Below are 22,928 nucleotides of genomic sequence, written 5' to 3' on the forward strand. Positions count from 1 at the left end.
TTATATTCAATTACGCCGAATTGCAAATGAATATAAGTCATAACGTTTCTCTTGCCATATCAAAGTATTACACTGCCGGCTTTACTATCAGGGAAATCCGGGAAAATCAGAAATTTTTATTAATATTCAGAGAAGTTTGTGGAGGTTTACTTTTAAATTTTATCTTTTCTTTTTTATGAAATTTGTTTCTTTGATCTTTTTTTTTGATAATGCAAAATTAATGAGTAATAAAGACAGCGTGCACATCCACATTTTGTGACTCGCAAGTTTTTTATTAAAACAAAATTAGTAACGATAAAAGATAATACGTCGTTTTAATTGGCGTTATATTTTAATCAGTTTTTGAACTTTATACTTCTGATGAATCCGTATTGCAGATCGTTATATTTATGCCGTATTTAGTTTATATTATTTCCTTTTAATTCTTTTTTTTTTTTTTCAAATTTAATATTCAAAACTTAATTTTTTGTGATTGTTTTTTTGTGATTAATGATTAAAGAAAAAAAGTATAATAAAATAAATTTAAAAATTAAGAACGAGTGTAATAGTCAGGTTTAAAGAAATTAAAATAAAAATAAAAATTAAATAAAAGCTAACAACCGTGCAAGTTATTCATGCTGATATATTACAATTTAAGTTAGAGATACAAATTAGATTTACAATATTAAACATTTTGTTTTTTTTATAGAGCTCATCTTCACTGACAATACAAATTAAAACACGGAAAAATTATAATAATTGTTACGCGTTGGACAGATCTATATTCCTCGTATGTAGATAATGTACCAATTCGATGTCCAAAGTTAGAAAAAGATAGTTTGTAGAATTAAAAATTGATAGGCAGGATGTTGCGTGTTCAGTAGCTGTAGTAAACCTCACAACAAATATCCGAGATATGTAATGTCATTCTTACTGATAAACGCTCCTCACAAATATCCGATGTAAAGCAATAAAAGATCGAAAGTTTAAATACGTCAAATGGTTTTTGAGAAATAAAATTTGAGCTGTAACAGAGAACACGATAAATACAGGAAGAATGATAAAAGAAAATAAATTAATTTAAAGCAGCATCAGAAAATTTTCTAGTCTTACCTGGGAATTTTGAATATTTCAAAAAATTTAAGAATATTTTCACAGAATTCTTTTAATCTAAATAAACTAAATTTAAATAAACATCTTGGATACGTCGCCGATATAGCGTGTGTCTGAAAACTTGACCTTTGAAGAAGTTGGAATTGGAATTAGAGTATATAATTTGTATGTAAGAGTATGTAATTTGTAATAAATTGATTTATTTTATTCTTTTTTTGAGAGATCCTCTGAGAGAAAAGTGTTTGATATTTGTAATTATAATAAATGTTATAATTATTAGAGTTATAGGCGAGCTTCATTTTTTTAGGTATTACTACTACAATGTTAGAAATAACGTACATGTGTTATACTGGCAAAAAAGTTACAATCATAATTTAAATTTTAGTTGGTACCGAAAAAGATTACTATTATATTACGGTTTAATATTAATTTACAGTAATTTGCAAACTCTATTTAACTTACAGTAATTACAATTCTATTTTTTGTCAGTGTAACACGTTGTATGTTATTATTATTAACATTATGGCAGTAATAATTATAAAAATAAAGCTTCTAATTATAATTATTAATATAAATATTAACATTTTAATTGTATTATCAAGTGCAATACTTTTTTTTCAATGTCAATATTAAGAAGATTTAAATAATATTATGATGTGTTTTGCAGCCTTTTAATTAAAACTGGAAACTAACAATTGTCCTTGCGTCGCAACAGGCGTTCAAAGTTACATTTTTAATTGCGATTGACATAGATCGAGAATCAATTAAATGGCGCGTGAAATCCGAGTGCATGTATATGACGAAGGAATTTCCGCAATAAAATTTTGCGAAATTTTTTGCGACAGAGTGGAGAGGGGGAAGTGCGGCAAAGCCACGCACGAATTTCTTAGCGGGCACGACGGAGAGGTCGTAACCTTTTCGAGACTCAATGTGCGAGTTGGTTCGCTCGAGCAATCGCACGATTGCCTCGGCGCAAGACTCGCGCGCAATCGCCGTACGTTCGATAAATCGAACGCGGCCTCCCCAGGGCTCTCGCACGCGGGACTGGTTTGCGTTTACTCCGCCGGGCAGGGGTCCGGTTTTTCAACGCGACCGCGAGTCGCGTGTCGTCAATCGCAACCGGAACGTCCCGTTCAGTTGCGCGGTGCAATTCTGCCCATTCACTGTTTATTAATAAAATATACGACCATCTGACCTAAGATCCGTGCATACTCGTGTGCACGCGTGTAACCGATGACGTTTCAACGTCACTTAATCGATTTAGCAGAACCACATTTTTGCAAATTGGATGTCCTCCTCCTCCCTCCCTTTTCCGCGAAATTTATGACATTTGAAATTTTAATGTTATAAAATTCTTTCTATTTGTTTACATTTTTAAAGTTTAATTGAAATTCGATATCTTTTAACCATCGATGTTTCCATATTGAAGCGACCTTTCTTAGAAGAGTTTTTTGTCTACAATTGCAGATGAAGGGATATTCGAAAGAATGGGGATTAAGTTGACCTCATCGGAAATGTATAAAGTAATTAATGCACACGCGTGTAATAAAAAAGTTTTCTTGTTGGCATAATGTGCAATAGATCGTAATTGAGTTTCGTAATGCGGTAAGCGATAATGACTTGCATCAATCGGATATTCTTATAATTTGTATAGCACACTCTTCCAATATTTAGTTTTATTGTTTATAATTAATGCATACGAAGAATTAAATCAAGGATCACCGTTATATATGTATATGAAGAGAGAGAGAGAGAGAGAGAGAGAGAGAGAGAGAGAGAGAGAGAGAGAGAGAGAGAGAAATGAATAATTTCCTTTTATATTACTATTATATCAGCTAGATAATTTATCGTAAACATTTATCAATAATATACATTGGTTCATTAAAAAAATATAATGCTCTCAACATACATACATTCTACAATTTTTTACAGCTAGTGAATTTACGATTACGACTCAATTATAACTTCCTTTTTCTTTTTTTAAATTATTGTAAATATTTATATGAATATAATTGCGCTGGTTGTGTGATATAACGAACAAGAGAATATTGAAACAACAGCTGTGAAAGTTAACATGTGGACGGACTGGCACAGTTCTCTTTTTGCAACGTATATTTTTTGTACAGCACACAAGGCGGCCATAATTTCCAAAAACTCGTTATACTCGGGATCTGACCAGTGAAGAAAATGCATTCGTTAGAGAGTTACATTCTCGTCGAACGTATCTTGAATATTTTAATATATCTCCTGTTGTAAACTCTCCGAATCTACGCCACGGATTGAGAATTGCATATTTATGTTCTTGATAAAAGCAATATTATTTGTTACAACATTTACTGATTACTATTATCGGAAATATTGACAAGTTAGTAAAGTTGGTTTATAAGAATTACGTAAAATAGTTGCAAAATATACAAATGATATTTATGTATAACGCAAGTAAAATGAATGTATTATTTGAGTTTATATCTCTTTTTTGCATAATTTTTTGGCAAAATACATTTTTGCTGAATTATAGTATATGGAGATTTTTGAGGTTATTAGTTGCAAATCTGAAATAATTGTACTGCAAAAAATTGAAAACGCATCCACTAAACGGTTGCTGAGTTATAACTATTTTAATTTTCACTGATTTTACATGGTATCCTTTTCTATCTTATGGAAAAAGACAAGGAAAAGGACGATTTTGACGGATAAAACAGCTAAAGAAATAGTACCAGTGTTTTGAATTTTTTGTACATCTAGTATATGAATAGATGAAAATATCTGCCAAGTTTCAATTGTCTTCACTACACCATTTTAAAGAAATCAAGAGACACGGTAGTGGCTCGCGCCAAGTGAAAGCGCAGCGCGAGCCCGACCGTGCTCTTTACGCGAGTACGCGACTTGCGAGCACTCGAGATTATTGAATCTCAGAAACGGTTAAATTGATCGAGTTTCTAAGTAAGCTCAATCGAAAGCTTGGGGTCGATTTATATTAGAAAACTATTTTTATTTTTTCTCTACATGTCCTATGAATGGAGATATCGCGACGCAAAGTCCGAAAAGCCAAAATTTCATTTAAGATACGTCGTCGTCATCGTCAACCTTGTTGGTATCTCTGCGGGTAGTGCGGGTGCCGAAAATGAGGGACGAAAATCCATTTCGCTCATCTACTACCGTGTGGCGTTCGCATCGTCACTATAGCACCGTATATGGCAATGTATAAGTCACGTGGTCACCAGTGGCTCGCTCGCGCCGTGAATTAGTTGTGTGAAGATGATAGGTTATATATGAGGTTTTATTATTATTAATCATTGACACCAATATAAATTAATTAATTAATCAGAGAGTAACATAGCTCAATTTATCGATGAGGTAGATGAGATGTTGCGTGATGTAAAATGTGTATTATTGTTGTAATTGTCAATGATAATGTTGTAAGGATAAAGTAAAGAATAAAAATAGTATAATATTGATTGACAATTACAGCAACATTTTTTATCCAATACACAATTCTTCTACATCATACAATATTTAATCTCTCATCGACACTAATATAAAATTACAGAGCTATTTTATTTTAACAGGTCACATAAGTTGCTTCGGCCACAGGTCAGCTCCTGTCAAGTGACATGTGTAGTGGAGGTTAAATTATTTATTTAATGATTTTAATCATTGACACCAATATAAATTAATTAATTTCAGAGAGTAACATAGCTCAGATTTATCGATGAGGTAGATGAGATGTTGCGTGATGTAAAATGTGTAATTATTGTTGTAATTTCAATGATAATGTTGTAAGGATAATAAAGTAAAGAATAAAAATAGTATTTTGATTGATTGACAATTACAGCAATATGTTGATAATGTTGTAAGGATAAAGTAAAGAATAAAAATAGTATAATATTGATTGACAATTACAGCAACATTTTTTATCCAATACACAATTCTTCTACATCATACAATATTTCATCTCTCATCGACACTAATATAAAATTACAGAGCTATTTTATTTTTAATTTTAACCGGTCACATAAGTTGCTCTGGCCACAGGTCAGCTCCTGTTAAGTGACATGTGTAGTGGAGGTTAAATCATTTATTTAATGATTTTTAACATCTCATCTATTTAATCATCGTTCATTAAGATTTTCCACTTGTGTCGATGAAATAAATGAGATTGACACAAATGTAAAATTAAATAATCAGAGAATAACATAGCTCAGATTTTATACTGGTGTTGATGAGGTAGATGAGATGTTGCATGATGTAGAAAATGTGTATTATTGCTGTAATTGTCAATCATGTTATAAGGATAAAAACTATCATCATCACCAAGGTATTACTTTTGTCACCAAGATACAATTATATGTTACTAGTAAAGAATAAAATAGTATTGTTAAAACCATTTATTTGATTTGAAATTTTGTTAGATAATTAATATTGATTGACAATTACAGCAACATTTAACCAATACACAAATCTTCTACATCATACATCTCATTTCTCATCGATACTAATGTAAAATCAGAGAGCTATTTTATTTTAATAATCGGTTACGCAGGTTGCTCGGGCCACGGGTCAGCCCGTGTCAAGTGACATATGTAGTATTGGTTAAATCATTTATTTAATGATTTTTCAGGAAATATATTATTTAAATTAAATTAGTGACCAAACATAATTACCTTTTTAAATAAAAATGTAAAAAGGGCTCCAAGTGTGTGGGCTTCTTTAAGGGAAGACAGAAATTCAAGATAATCGTTTTCATCAAATTCAACTTAGGCATGGTTCCAAAACATGCTCTAAAGAAAAATTTTATTTAAAAATTTATAGTATTATATCCGTTATATAAACTTTAACTTCTTAGTAAAATTTTTCTCAAAGAGAAAGTTTTAGAGTGTAACCTTAAGTGGTCTATAAAACTAAGTAGTTTATAAAAAAATATAAAATGCGTGATATCCAAACAAAATTACCTTTTTAAAAAGGGTAAAAAAAGCGCCAAGTGTGTGATTTTCCTTTAACAAAAAATTTACAAAATTCAAGATATTCAATCTAAGTGATAGATACATTAAATTCAATCTAAGTGGTCTATAAACATTACAAAATGCGTGATATCCCAACAAAATTACCTTTTTAAAAAAGGTAAAAAAAAGCGCCAAGTGTTTGGTTTTTCCCTTAAGCAAAAAAATTATTGGATGTTTTAACCTAAGTAATATAAGAAAGAAATCACAAATTCAAGATAAAATTTTTAATCAAATTCAACCTAAGTGGTATATACTTTTGGATGGTTCAACCTAAATATTATACTCACACATAAATTAACTTCTCTACAATAATAATGATATCTAAATATTTTGCGCCAATTATAAGAACAAATATTTTTATAAAAACTAAAACATTATTACTATTCCTTAGCCAGTTTTTATAATACAAAATTTTTTAGATTTGATACTATAAAATTAAAGTATTACGTTTTTTTTTTCTACAAAAGTAATGATATATATAGAAAATGCGCCAACTATAAAGTAGATGTTTATACAAGCTAGAACATCTACTTTATTATGCTTTGGCTGACATTATAGTTTAATTTTTTATTAAGCCCGTATCAGACTAGAGATTGATATTGAGATTGAAATGAAATATAACCAATTAGTTAGTCAAATTCTAATTCAATCTCAATCTCAATCTCTAGTCTAATATAGCTTTGATTGTCTTAAGTTTGTCTTTAGATACAATTTCGTTAATTACGAAGTATTTTAACGATAAACTTAAGAAGATTCTTAAATATAAGATTAAACTATAAATATTAGCCTTTTGTATTAAATATTGGCTGCTGTGCGCCGATACGAGGCTGCTGTGCGCCTGCAAAAAACAATTGTCAGGAAGTATATTGGCAAAGAGTAAAGAAAATAATATTGAGCTGGTAAATAAGTTTTAATACAAACAAATTATAAATATTACAAATAAATATTTTAATACAAATAAATATTTTACTACAAAAACTTGGCGCTGCTAAACCGAATAATTTGCTTTAATACAAAATCATTTTCTTACAATCTCACTTACATATTAAAACAATACATATAACATACACGCATGCATGAGAGAGAGAAAGAAAAAGAGAGAGACAGGTATTCGAACGTATGCACGCATAAGAGACAGATACTACTTTCTTAAAAGTAAATCGCTTCCTTATAAACTAATAAGTTATATTATACTAAACTTAAGTAAATCGCTTCTCTATAAACTAAGTTATATACTAAACACACACACACACACACACACACATTCAGATGCACATACAAGAGAAAAAGGAAGAGCTGGCAAATTATTCGGTTTAGCAGCGCCAAGTTTTTGTAGTAAAATATTTATTTGTATTAAAATATTTATTTGTAATATTTATAATTTGTTTGTATTAAAACTTATTTACCAGCTCAATATTATTTTCTTTACTCTTTGCCAATATACTTCCTGACAATTGTTTTTTGCAGGCGCACAGCAGCCTCGTATCGGCGCACAGCAGCCAATATTTAATACAAAAGGCTAATATTTATAGTTTAATCTTATATTTAAGAATCTTCTTAAGTTTATCGTTAAAATACTTCGTAATTAACGAAATTGTATCTAAAGACAAACTTAAGACAATCAAAGCTATATTAGACTAGAGATTGAGATTGAGATTGAATTAGAATTTGACTAACTAATTGGTTATATTTCATTTCAATCTCAATATCAATCTCTAGTCTGATACGGGCTTAATAAAAAATTAAACTATAATGTCAGCCAAAGCATAATAAAGTAGATGTTCTAGCTTGTATAAACATCTACTTTATAGTTGGCGCATTTTCTATATATATCATTACTTTTGTAGAAAAAAAAAACGTAATACTTTAATTTTATAGTATCAAATCTAAAAAATTTTGTATTATAAAAACTGGCTAAGGAATAGTAATAATGTTTTAGTTTTTATAAAAATATTTGTTCTTATAATTGGCGCAAAATATTTAGATATCATTATTATTGTAGAGAAGTTAATTTATGTGTGAGTATAATATTTAGGTTGAACCATCCAAAAGTATATACCACTTAGGTTGAATTTGATTAAAAATTTTATCTTGAATTTGTGATTTCTTTCTTATATTACTTAGGTTAAAACATCCAATAATTTTTTTGCTTAAGGGAAAAACCAAACACTTGGCGCTTTTTTTTACCTTTTTTAAAAAGGTAATTTTGTTGGGTTAAATATAACTTGAGATAATTGTGCATTTTCACTGTCAAAAGTTTAAACTTATAAGTGAAAAAATTGCAAATACGTGAAAAATACCTTTGTAAGCGTAAAAATAAGACATCTAAATTACATCTAAATTTACTATGCGTTACGCATAGATAATTAAGTATTTCATATTTCATACACTTTTGTCTAAGATTGTATGTCCGATACACCCTTAATATATTTAACATGCATTGTTTTATCGAATTTAAAGTTGAGGAAATTTCTTGCGTTGTGGAGTATTACTCCAGTATTTATATAGGGAATAAACAATTGTGTAATGCGACTATTCAAATATCGATAAAAGTCGGGTAAAGAAACAATTTCATCAAGGGTATTCGTGTGAAAGTAAACGCTATATATAAAATGATATTTTATTTTGATGATTTTGATTGATTTTTTTCTGATACTATTTTAGTTAAATATAAAATTTAGAAAAGAAAATGGGAAAGTATGGTTTTGGATTTTTAAAATATAATTGTAATATAGAAGATGTAATAGTCATTCATTAAATAAAGCTTATTTTACTAATGATGCGTGCATGCATGCGTGCGCGTATGTGTATATGTGTGTGTCTTTTTAATTAAAGACGGAAAGTTCAACGCGTTTGACATAGAGTAGAAAAACTAATGCAATGAGGAAAACGTGAAATCAGTAATTAGAACACTATCCCTCGGAGAGCAAGATGGTCTCTCTCTCTCTCTCTCTTCCTTTCTCCCTTTTCTCTTCTCTCCCCCCCCTCTCTCTCTCTTTCTCTATCTCTCCTTTCCCTCTCCCTCTTTCTCTCTCTCTCTCTCTCTTTCTCTCATACTCTCCATTTCCCTTCCTCTCAAGCTCTCTGAGGTGCCAGCCAGTTTCGTGATACGAAGCGGTCTGGATCGATAGAGAGTGAGCTCCTTCGAGCCCTCTCGGCCTGGCGATTCCTGGAGGATTCGGAGGAAATGCTCTTGAAGAAGGCCCCCTCCCGGTAACCGGGCCTCGATTTCCGATCCGGGGACCAATGACCTTTGTTCTTGTCTGGAGGGTTCGAGGCCTCGAGTGGACGATGAAAGTCTGAGATCGGCTCGACTCGAGTCGAGTCGAGTCGAAGCAAGACGACGCCAGCTGTGTGCTTCGGAAAATCGAAAACGCAGCTGCTCGAGAACGCGCTGCCGCTATTTCGAAGGAGTCGATGAATTTCAAGCCGATAGAATGTTATACACAACCAGTACACTCGAATCCGTGCCGAAATAGTTTGAATTAAAATAGTGCGCGCGCATACGCGGCTGCAATGAGTATACAGGACTATGAGCACACGATGAAATATCAACACTATTTCTAGCAAACAATATATATTGAAGAATTTTATGCTAATTATACAGCCTAAATTAGGTTTGTGGCTTTCCTGAAGAAATTTTAAGATTTTTCTATTCGCACGCGCGTTGAAATACGAAGGCTTAAGTAAAATATTAATACGATTACTTGAAATTACATCCGAGCTAAACAATTAATTCCTACAAATATTATGATCTCCGTATTCACCAGCGGATTTCTTTCTTCATCAAATACTCTCGTCATCGCATATCTTGAGGTTAAATTTTTGAAATGGAGGCGAGTGATTTTTCATTTTGAAATGCTCTTTAGTGACATTTTCGAGATATTTTACGAGAAGACCGTTTCGTATCCAACACAAAGCGAAGAATCGCTAAATCTTTGGCCGAAGTCTGGCGCACAGTATGTGGTGTCTCGTCTCGTCTTATCGAATCTAGGCTACTGCATAAAACACGTTACCTCTGCCCTCATGGCAAAATTTGAATCGTTGGTCTTAACTCATTGTCTACAGCGACGCTTTTTATTATATATTTTCCGCGCGCGTACATCATATTAGATGTTTCATCTTCATAAGCGTATAATAATGAAATATATGCGTATGCATTATGATTAATGTCCACTAATATATATTAACTTTGATCTTTTGATTTAATTTATTCTTTATCCTTTTCCAGTTCTAAAAAGTTGAAAAAGATGAAGGGAGCAAATTAAACAAGAGTAAGAGATCAAAGTTAATCTACATTGGTAGAAATAACATAAATGTAAAATTATATTTGTGGATAATGCATTAAATAGCATACTTTATTTTATAACATTATTATTATCTATACATTTATATATCTATTTGATATATAGGGAGAAAGATTTCTTTAGATTTAATAGAATTTATTAAAAACAAAAATATATGCTTTGGAATATTCAAGCGAAATTGTTTATTTGAAGAAATAAATGTTTGATTATTTGATTATTTATTAATAAATTCTTTTTTATACAGTTAAAAAAAATTTTTTGTATAACATTATGATATTTGAATACAATAAATAAAACAATTAAGAGGATCCTAAAGTGCCCGTCAAACTTGATCGTCGCGGTCGATAATGTAGAGTTATTCGTGTACATCAAGATTTTATGTTTCTTTTATAGATTAGGGAAATTCTTTTCCAGAATTAAAGTACACATTAATATCAACCTATGAACTGGACTTTTTGTATCAAGAATAAAAAAAATTTGTTCAAACTGCTCTTTTTATCGTTTTGTATCCGGATTTGCAGTTATAAAAAGTTAAAGTAGCCAATCTTTTTTTTTTAGGTTTTTAATCTTAGTTTGAATTGCACGACATTGTTTGTACATGTTATTTCTAGAGAAATACGGTTTTATTTTGTATATATTTATTTTATATATATGTATATATTCCGTAGATTTTGTATATTAACAAATATTGTCATTAAGTGTTCTACGCACAACAGTTCTACGTACGGAAAATACAAATTTTTTTTCGTTTTGATATGAACCCGTTTGCCTCTAGATTTTTATGCGTACTTTAATTCTGTAAAAGACTTTTATAATTTTGTAAAAAGTTAAGAAATTGATTTATTTAAAAAATGTCGGTAAAACAGACTTTAGGATCCTCTTGAATCCAATGGAGGAAAAATATATTCAAAGAAATTGTTAATTCTCTTTGTATATATTTTGTTATCTATTTATTATTCAGAATTTTATATTACATGACATTTATTTTTTACAAATTTTAAAACATTTCACGACATTTCGGCTAATCACCAGTGGCCGCGTCAGAACGCCATTTAAAAATCAGTCAATCTCCAGTAGATGACTACTGTGGCAGCCAGCTAAGATTTACTGAAACAACTCCAAACGCTAAATCGACGTGCACACGCGCGTTAACCCAAGCTTTCCTTTGGCTTCGCCTCGCGTTTTTGCTTTTGTCACTTTCTTTCTCTGTGTCTCGAGAGAGAATAGAGAAAGAGAGAATCACCCCGCCACCGTCGTCGTAGTCGTCGACGTCGCTGTCGCCGCTACTGCAGCGGAGAACAGCAGTTTAAAGGTAAACGGGTTTCTCTCCGCTCGCGCAGACACACCGTACCACATCACCAGGAGGCTGGGCCTTGCTCTCGGCTCTCTCGCGGACCTCGCTGTATATACACGCAGCGTGTGCCCAGCACGAATCGCCACGCATATTGAGGCAACGGTGCCTGCCTGCCTTGCCTTCCTTGCCTTCCTTGCCTTCCTTGCCTGCTTGCCCGTTTGCCTGCCTGACTGCTCAGTTGTCTGGTTTGCGACGTCCACTTGATGCATATTCCACGCGTCGCTTCAAAATTTCACGAGCCCGATAAAAAGAATCGGCAGATATCGGCGCGTGTAGTACAAGCGTCGTTACGACGGAGAAAGCAAAAGAGGGAAGAGAGGGAGCCTCAACTTGAAGCTCGAAAATGTGTCGTTATTGCTGGCCGATGGTCTCGATTGAGCCGCAACTTTTTAAAATATATTTTTAGCTTTCGGGACGAAATTGTTCGGATAAGAATATCCGCGCGTTACGGGCTGCGAATTTGAGAATCGTGTAAATGGACGAGAACCGATGCTCGTTGATGTCGCGTCTGGTAACGTTGTAGGCTGATGAAGAGTAGTAGACACTCTTTTACTTATTAATATTGCGATGTGAAAGGTATCACGTACGAAGATCAATATTTCCTTCCTCCCCGCAAACTCCGACGATTTAACTTCCTCGACTAATCTTCTTAATAATTTTTTTTTATGTCAAATGATGAACGCATCATACGCGTAATCGTCCTTTCGGAGTGGTACAGGCGAGTTTTCGTTCACGGCGGCGAGACGGCGTCGTTGAATATTTACCGCACGTCGAGGGGAAACCGATTTCGCACGCTGAGGCGGCCGTGCGATTCCGCTTTTGAACGCCTCAAAACGCGCGAGAGTGCGTGCTTTCGAGAACGAACACTTCTCGCTTCTACCAGTTTACACTACGCGGTCGGTAGATCTTGCGAACGCGCAGTCTCGGAATATTATTTTCATTTCTGATTTCTGAACGTTCTTACGTTTCACCGCTTTCTCGCGTATATAATTTTCGAATATTTTTTTCCCGCAGTATCTTTTACCGTACGTAATGTAAGGCAGAATCGCGTTGCATAATTCCGTACATTCTATGTCTACATTGTGCCCTCATCGGGAAATAGTTCTTCGATCAATAATAGTCGCGACGCAACGCGTGAAGAGAAACGATGTCAAAAGTACAATGGTAAAAGAAAACGAAAGAATTCCTGATCGTCTATACATACGTATGTATTATCGCTGTTTCATTGTTGATCTCCCTCGTTCGTGTATCATATTTTGTTTAAAGGCGTATATCATGGAACGGACTTCGCCTCTTTAAAGGCCGAGTGCTCCATCTCCCTTCTTCGTCGACACTCGACTTGCTTTGTCACGTTGTCCACGTCGAGAGCGAGCTAGCTCGCCGAGGAGGCCCTAAAAATATACGACGGACTTACGGTTATCGTTCCGAGGCCCACGGACATTTTTCCTTCGTACACGGGCCCGAAAGCGGAGGGAGTGCCGGAGACCGAGTCCAGGCCCGAAAGCAACGGGGCCTGGATATTCCGGTTCACTTAATCGTTTCCTCGGACCTGTGCCCGGGGATCACGAGGCGGCCTGACGCGACGCGGCAATGCTGCGATGGTTCTCGGTCCCAAAAAAGTCTACAAAAAACAGCGCGGCGAGTCGAGAAAGGTTCATCCTGAGAGAGATCCTCGCCATGTCGAATAACGCAAACAAAGCGCCGCGTACAACACTTCGTTTAAATTATCCGTCAGGGGATGATATTGTTTCTGGAATTGAACATGTCCTCGCACTGTTTTACCGTGTTACATTCATTATTTTTATTTCTGACTTTATCCTTCAATGATTTGAGAAACTTATTTTCATCGATTTCTCATACGATTTTCGAATATTTTGTTAAAAAACAAAAAAAAACGTTACAATTAGAAAGAAGTTTTTAATTATGACAAATGTGGAAATAATTATTTTTGACTTGTAAATAATGAAAATAAATGGCGTTTTGATATATTTGAATTTAATGAGAATGTATGTATAGTCTTAATCTTAAATCTTATTCTTAACTAAGAATATAAAGATTAATTACGTTGAACTATATACATGCGTTGAATTGTGTAGATCATATGTGTGTAATATTATACACACAATATACAATGTTTATATACACAATTTTTTAACTACTTACAATAATTTTACAAAAAATTGTTGAAATTAATGGGTTTTTTATTAACAATAATGAAAATGATAAAAAAATAAAAAAAAATTTTTTTTAATTTAAAGTGTTAATTTTTAAAATAAAAAGTCAATAATACGAATTTTTACTTCTGCATATAAAAAATAAAAGTGTTATTCTGAACAGTTTTGACATAAAATATAATAATCGTTTTTTAATTACATTATCTTAATCATTAATACTTTTGAGCTAGTAACTTAGACATAGAAAAACATAAGCAGCAAAGAAAATCAATTTTTTTTTTTCGATACCGCTTATGTTACTGTTTTACTTCTTGATTGTGATTGGCCGCGATTCGCTTGCTGACTGCTTACGTTTTTCTATGTGCCGCTAGCTTCATACTGAATAATAAAACAAATTAATTTGAGTTAAGAAAACTATAACTGCTTTTGGAAAAGTACATAATTATATGTATTTATACATGTTAAATCGCATTACCTCTCGTGAGCAAGTTAAACAGAAAAGTTTTTTACTATTTTGCGAATTTTAAAATAATTAATGAAAAATTAATTAATAAAAATTAATTAATTAAATAAAAATTTAGCGTAATTTAGTGACAAGAGGGTAGTCTAGTGTTTACATATGTTCAAATATCTCTCGCTTTCAGTAATTGTGAACATTTGTAAAGTTGGGTTATCGCTGAATCACACGGATATACTCTGATTTATAGATTTTTATTAATTAATTTCTCACTTTACTAATTTCCGCATAGTATGTATAATATATCGGGTGTTTCAAGCACGGAATGCACAATATGATTATCTGCATAATATAATGTATATGTTCATCTCTGTGAACCACATATAACTTATGCGTAATCTAGAGCATCTATTTGTTAATTTAAATTATTCTCACGTTTTAAATTATGCTCACATAAAAAGTATTGCTTAGACGCAGTTTTGCCAGAAAATAAAGTTTTTCCTGGAATAAACAACAATCACATGCATTCCGTGTCTGTGAATTCTGGGACACCTTGTATATAACGCTATAGCACGCGTAGAGTTTTCTCTTGGAATTAATTCTTAAAAATCATGATAATTGTTGAAGAATACGAATAAATTTTACAAAATTTTTACTAAATAAATTTTTAGTAAAATTCTTCGATATCAATGTTGTCCCCTAATTTAAAAAATTTATGTAAGCTATAGATTTTACATAATCAACGTAAACTATAGATTTTTAATACTGGCAGTGTATATCAGAATGCGGCCAATATTTCAAATGAGATAAAAAATGAATATAATGCATTAGAAAATTATTCATTACATTCGGTTATTATAGTTTCTATCACTGATCACATGTCGATGTGCAGCGTGGAATTGCGTCGCGATCGACGACACGAGGATTAATTCTTCTCATTATCGTAAATGAATGCGCGTAGCACACGAAATATGAAAGTTGAATGAGCTGGGAAATCGTATCGCTTCTTGCAATATACGCACTTACGTATAAATAAAAGTTAGGACAGATGGTAATTTTCGTTTTATTGCTTGGAGTAATCTTATGTGAGATATGTTACAACAATGATTACGTATCGTTTTACCAAAGCTAATCAACTTGAGAATAGTTACTCCACTTTATTAGAGTATCGTGAATTGTTAAGTTGATTATTAATCATAATCATCTCTTAGTTTTACGTTTTTTATATTTTATTTACGCATATGCTCGTATATGTAACACATTCATTTATTTCAATTTATTTAAATAGTTTTGTTATTGTGATAATGTTTTATAAGTGTGATTAAAAATGCAATTATTACTACCGTGTATATTTTAACAAATACTAAAACTTAAAGATATTTAAAATATTGAAATATTCTTTAGACACGGTTTCGATATTTTTTGTCATTTGAGAAATTAACCCTTATAAGATTGGAAGCCACTATAATGGCGCGAGGGGGGGGGGGGTGGGCAAGCATTTTTACCATTTAGTGACATTGATGAAAAAGTTCTAGTACTAGAAACAAAAAGTCGGTTAAAAACTTGCTGGTCCTGTAAGTGGTAAATATTAACAAGTAAAAATAAATTATATTTAATATGATCGTAAATTACAGAAAGAGAATATATCTTATCTGCATAAAGTAAATTGCCCTAGAATATATTTATGTATGTGTTGTCATTAGTTTATACAGATAAAATTGTTGATAAAATTATTTTTAATTACGTTATTTAATTATCATGGATTTCTAAAATATCGTAAAAATATTTTAAAAAGATTAATTTTTGCGAAATTTTAATTTAAATGTTATATTATTGCGACATATTTTCGTAACAATTTATATGAAAGAATTGCTGCAATGTTTTGTTATATATTCTATACGTTATAGAACATTGCTATATGGGATATGTATATAGGATATATATATAAGATGTATCAGAACACCTTACTGTTCTTTTTTCTCGACAATGGATGTTGAAAAAGTTGAGGAAAAAAATCTTATTACTAAAGTCTACTTGAATTATCTAATAGCATTTCTGTTTTTTGGAAATTACCGCAAGTACAGTATTCCTGGATTAAGTCTGAAATTTTTAATGGAAACATAAATTGAGTAGAATATCGTTATATAGGTTTAAAAACAACTTTTGCTTAAGAGGAATTCTCTTACATTCTTTCTTTGTATAAGAAAGAATGTAAGAGAAGAGTAGCCAAATTTGTACTAAAGATACTTGGTGTTATATTTCTTATTTGACATTAATTTGCAAATTAATATAAAAAATTATAGATTGATGTTTAAAACATTTATTTTTAAAATTTTTTATTTATTGAAGAACAAGTTAATTTATTAAAAATCTTTTTTATGATAGTCTAAGACCTAAAAGATTTAATTTTTTAAATTATATAGACGTTTTTTAAAAACATTTCTCCTTTAAAAATAGTAAATTTGTGAATGAAAATACGATTGAAATGGTTTACACAATGTTTAATAATAAATAAAAATGTATAATAATAATAATGTGGTAATAATAAGATTCAATTTTTTAAATTATATAGATGTTTTTTAAAAACATTTCTCCTTTAAAAATAGTAAATTTGTGAATGAAAATACGATTGAAATGGTTTACACAATGTTTAATAATAAATAAAAATGTATAATAATAATAATGTGATCAATAATATGATTTGAGAACTGACTTATGCATATTGACTCAATACGTTCATTACTGCACAATTTATCACATATATGTTAGGTATTTAATTTATTATTTTATAACTACACAAATTATATATAGTAATGAAATAATAAATATGTGATAAATAATAAACAATAAATAATATAATGTGATAAATGAGAAATAATTGTAATATGAATAATTAAACTTTTAATAACTCATATATATATTTTTTTTTAGAAACAAATTTTACAAAAAAGTATCGATTTAATTTTTATAATAATTGTAATATATTGTATAGAAAATTAATGTAAATTATTTTATGACAGATCTAATTGTATAAAAGCAACAAAAAATAAAATCACATGTTAGATTATATTATATAAATTATATTAAAAAATTTGTTCCAATTAAATCTGTTATTTTAAATATTCGTATTTCGTGCACACACCAATAAGATATAACCTGAAAATTTTCCTATTTATATTTCTCATTCTTAATTTTGTATTTTTCAGTTTTTACCGTCAGGTGTCATTTATATGCAATAAGAAAAAAATTGATACAGTATTATTTATTTAGGTGACCGCTCTAAATGCATTAGATAACTTTCTCCTATACTATACTTATACTATTATAAGACATAAATGCTGTGTTATAATAAGACATTACAAAAAAGTTGAATACATGAAATAGGTCATTTTGCGGTTATATTGGTGACATATTATTTATTCAAACTTGAACTGCAGTGACACACTGATTTTTCGGATAGTAAAATCGATCACGACATTGAGGATTAACTAATACGTGATAACGGTTCGAAACTCAAATTAAATGACAATATTACGTAGGTAAACATTGTTCGTACTATCAAAACTTAGGGTGTACCATTACTGTCAATTGCAGACTTTAAACTGCTAGACTTGAATACACTTGAACGATTCGTTTTGGTATTCACGTTTTTCTTGGGGTACTTCGCACTTGTGGAAATTACGAAAATCAATTATGCATATGGCATTTGAGTCGAACGTATTTCTGGTTAGGGGACTTATTTACCCTTCCCATTCCTTTCTGTCGATACAACGCCGTTGTCCTTCTTGCTTGCACCATTATGTTAACCGCTAAAAATGCATCATTGTGTGTTGTGTTGTTTCACCGCATGAAACTATCCCTTTTGTTGCATGGAGTTATCTCTATTCCTTTCGCTTACGTAGATTACAGTTTACATTACCCAAGTAGCAATAAACATCGATTCCACTTTCGTGGATGGTGGATACTTTCCTTCCATTTGTTTTTCTTTGCGCTTCGACCTATTGACTGTATGCATTATTTGTAAGTGTCTCTTCCTAGTTGCATTAATGACTGATTGTACCTTGATTAATTATGTAAACATCGCAATCGATGAGAGAGAGAGAGAGAGGAGGGGGCAGCATATTTTTTACTTATGTGTATGATTTTGTTTTATCTTGCTGTGCCTTCGCTCAGCCAGGACTTGGATGTCTAAATGTGCGCCTTACGTGACGGTGAGTTGTTGAAAAGGAGCGCTTATTTGGATGTCAATTTGAATTATAGAACAGAATTGTTCTATAATTGTCGATACATATTGCGAAGAAAGAAACCCTGGAGAAACATGAAGTCACGAAGCATGCGAGGGACTCTTAAGTGATAAAAAAAGGCGATTATAATCCTTGTTCTATTTTTATTTTGACTCTTAATTTCATTCTTACTCTTAAGAATTTACTATTAACTGGTGAATGGTTTAAAAATATTATGAATTCAGTATTGATAATGACGAAGTAAATACTTTAATAGTATTTTGAAAATAGGTAATTCTAGATTATATAACTGTTAGATATTGATTCTCATTATGAAGTAAAAAAGTATAACTCTAAATTTAGCGATTCATGAATATTCCGTAAAGACTAAGTTTTACTGCTTCTGATCGTGCTAATCTACTTTTATTTAATTTCTATCAGTTTAGCACATAATGATAACTTATTTAGAATATTTAGTGAAAAATCAATTTTAAGCTCACACGTGCGGCATCTACCTATAGCTGAGAAATATTGACAAATATATTTCAATATATACTACTGTTTAAAAGTTCCAGTACACTTGATATTTTCTTGCATTTTATAAATTAAATATCTTAATAAAAAAAACTGTAAAAAAAGGTTTCAAATTTATTTTAAAATACAATTTAGTCTAGATTTTTGTTTCTAAATTACATAAAATTAAAAAATAATATTTTACATTTTTCAATTTAGTTTTTACTTTGAAGCACTTAATGAAATATTATCAGACAAAAATTAATAAAAAATTTATGTAAAATTTTCTAAGCTTTAATTAAAACAATTGATGCAATGATTTCTTGTAATATTGATTTTCTTGTGTAAAAACTATTTCATATAAAATGGTTCAAAATTATAAAGAGTTTACAAGAAAAAATATTTATTAGAATGTGTTTTATTTTGCATGAATCAAAAAAATTTAATGTTTTTTATATACGTATTATTAACTTTTTTGTGAGATGCGAGAAAATCTCAAACGTATTGAAATTTATGAGTAAAATTAGGTAGAATGTAGAGTAAAATTAACAAACGAATTCTAAACGTTTTCAACTTTTGCAAGATGTCATCCAACAAAATATGTATTGTTTCTGTATTGTTTAAAATAACAATATGTCTTTTAAAAAAATCGTTACTTGTTAAAGTGCTTCTGCATACTGCTCGAATTTCATGAATTTCCAGGTTATCCTGCACAAAGTATTGATATGATCGACTGAAGAACGTTGTTGTTCGTCTTTTAGAGTCGAGAATCGTTACATATGCTGTGTTACAGCATTATTACATAGCTGTTAATTGAAAAAGGATTTATGAGTGCTATTTATGATGAGCGCGATATTTCCGGAAATTAGCGGCGTGCGTAAATATTCGCATTACATGATTTTGTTAACATCCTGTTCAACTTATTGAATGTGATTTAACACGTACGTAATCGCTCCTTTTCACAAGTGCCTTATCACGATACCCCAGTGTTGTAAAATACGATCTCGTGTATAGCAATCAAATTGGTATTTCTCAGAATAAAATATCTGATGGAATATTTGTTCATACTTAGCATTTTTGTTACGTATAATTGAAACTGCTTGTAATACAAAGAAAAGTATTTGTGACTATAATTGAATGTTAAAATAATTATGGCTAGGTATTCCATTTTTGTATTAATTACTATAATGTTAGTATATATAGGCTGCGTTCCAAAATTTACTGCAATACTGAAAATCTATAGTATATGTAACATGACGTACTGACAATGAATTTTGGAATGCAGCCATAGTAATAACGTACAATGTGTTATAAAAAGACCACAAAAAACGGTTGCAAATTAAATATAATTGAAATAAAAAAGGATAATTTATAATCATTGCTTTTATTTTTTTGTCAGTTTAATATATTGTACGTTACTATTACTAATTACATTACAGCAGCAAAATAATTATAAAAATAAAGCTCTTAACCATAATCTATTTTAACATTCAAATATACAGGGTGTCCCAAAACATGTGAGTCAACGTTCATAAAAAGGTAGAAGGGATCGAGTTGAACATAAAAGTCCAATACATTCACAATAGATTTTTTCTTCCATGTTATGGCTCGAGCGGATCGAGCTCTTCCGACGGCGTGCTTTCATTCGCATGATTTGAAAAATTAATACCTCGATTATTGGTGGACCTAACCCAAGACAATATTGGACTTTTATGTTTATCTCGATCCCTTCTACCTTTTTACGAGCGTTGATCACTCTCATGTTTTGGGACACCCTGTATATTACAAATACCAAACTTTTATCATTACCCAACAATGTAGGTATTTTAATACCAAAGACAATATCGACTTTCGTTTCAAACGATTGATCTATGTTCTATTTAAAATAGAGATATAAATATATGTAATAAATTTTAATGAAACTATTTAAACTCTCGAGAAATATGCAAAGCGAAGCTACTTTTTGTTTATATAGATATAAATACGGTTACCAAGAAACGTGCGCGCGATATCGCGTATGAGATATGCATATTTTAACAAACTAGACACGAAGCGAGCTGAGAAAGGGGGCGCGAGGCGCGAGGGAAAATTGAAGCTTTAGCAGAGATGATTGTAGTAATGTTTAGCGAGTAATTTTTAATGAGGGAAAAATTATTCACGTGTAGCACGTGTTAATGTTGAGGAAATGCGTCCGATTTGTTTGCCAGTCGATTGCAAAAGTTTTTGCTTTTTTTTTTTCACTTTGACGATCGACAGCCGTATTTTAAATCGCTTTTAGACGAAGCGCACCTCCCAATGTGCTTTCGGATAAGCGCAAACTACGTTTTTCTCTCCGGAGCACATACACGCACGTCTCTTTCCAGCTCGATTATTTGATGCAGATATTTAAAATGTTATCGTGATGCCCGCGAAATAGTAGTACAATTCGGTTCTCGTTGAGATTGGAGGTAAAAAAAAAAACCGCAAGGAGGTCTCTGTCGTCGGTCGAGAGCAGTGATCGACGGCTCTCTTCAGGATATAAACACGACACGATCAAACGAGTTTCCATGGCGAACAATATCTTGCTATCGCTATTGGGGCGCGGTGTCAGTACCCACGGCCAGCTCGGACGTTCCCTCGACGCGTTTCATCTCTCGCTGTTCGAAATGTCAAGTCGGGGGGATAGATTAGAGAGGCAGAGAGAGAAAAGAGAGAGAGAGATCTGTTATATCCGTTCAGGATCCTCCCCGACTAGATAACATTTAAATATCCTCACCAGGTTCTTCTCGGTGCACGTCGATCGGTTCAGCCGGTGATTTTGTGAGAGAGGCGAGAAGAGACGGACAGACAGACAGCCGGTTGGCTGCGCCCAGCGTCGCGCGCGCACACCGAGAAGAGACCTCCTCGTGTCAAGCGTGAGGACAACGACGACGACGACGACGACGACGACGGTAGCGGCAACGGTAACGGCGACGGCGAGAAGGAGAAGGAGGAGGAGGAGGAAGAGGGAGGGGAATACCGCCGGACGAGAGAGCAAGTGACAAAAAGGACAGGGTGAGGCAAGGAGGGAGAGAGAGAGAGAGAAAAGGAGAGGAGGCACAAGCGAAAGGAAAGAGGGACAGACAGAGGATGAATGGCCCTGGGAGTCATCAGCACCGCGGCTTGGGCATGCAGGGACGTTACAGAGCTGTGGTGGCCAATGGCGCCCCGTCGGGGCCGCACACGCGCGCCTCCGCGTCGTCTCACCCCCGTAACGGTGGATGGCATCCCCACGGTCTGCAGCAGCAACAGCAACAGCAACAGCAGCAGCACCAGCCTCAGCAGCAGCAGCAGCAGCAACTGCAGCAGCAGCAGCAGCAGCAGCAATTCACCGCTGGCAGCAAGGAATACCCGTACCGGCAGTGCCCACCACGATATCACAATGGGTATATTAACGAACCCGCGCAATTGCGGCCGCCGCGAATACATATACGCGAATTTTCGCGATGCGTGTACGTTCCAAGTGCACGGCTCGAGAGAAACGGGGACTCGGACGATAGTACCGTGACAAGAATATTTCTGTAGAGTTGTCGGTATATCTCTTTTTTTTTCCTCTCTTGCGAAGACGCTTTTGTCGCGACGAAACGCTTTGTGACGGTGTGATACTTCCTTTGATACATCTTGTTTAAATCTCCCTCCCACGTATGTCGATACCTTCTACAGCCTTGATATATAGTTATTTAGATATAAATATAAAACACCTCCACAAATTAACGTAAATATTCTATATCTAACAAATAATATGATATATATATATATATATATATATATATATATATATATGTAT

The 22,928-nt window shown here is 32.4% G+C and overlaps 1 protein-coding gene and 1 long non-coding RNA gene across 4 annotated transcripts in view; both read left to right on the plus strand.

Annotated features, from left to right (window-relative positions):
* Positions 1 to 22,928, plus strand: part of LOC105836958 (RING finger protein 44) — a 91,975-nt gene that overhangs the window by 48,343 nt on the left and 20,704 nt on the right. For 2 of the 3 annotated variants that reach the window (XM_036286409.1, XM_036286408.1), the window contains exon 2: positions 21,882 to 22,527. The exons of the other annotated variant lie outside the window; for it this stretch is intronic. In XM_036286409.1, coding sequence (XP_036142302.1) covers positions 22,232 to 22,527 — 296 coding nt within the window. In that variant the 5' untranslated portion in view covers positions 21,882 to 22,231. The remainder of the gene's footprint in view (positions 1 to 21,881; positions 22,528 to 22,928) is intronic. 3 annotated transcript variants of the gene reach the window in all.
* Positions 496 to 4,759, plus strand: LOC118645419. Its single transcript, XR_004963110.1, has 2 exons — positions 496 to 4,449; positions 4,662 to 4,759. It is a non-coding gene; the product is annotated as an uncharacterized LOC118645419 (long non-coding RNA).

This window comes from Monomorium pharaonis, chromosome 4 (assembly GCF_013373865.1).
Source record: "Monomorium pharaonis isolate MP-MQ-018 chromosome 4, ASM1337386v2, whole genome shotgun sequence".
In the NCBI taxonomy this organism is placed as follows: Eukaryota; Metazoa; Arthropoda; class Insecta; order Hymenoptera; family Formicidae; genus Monomorium; species Monomorium pharaonis.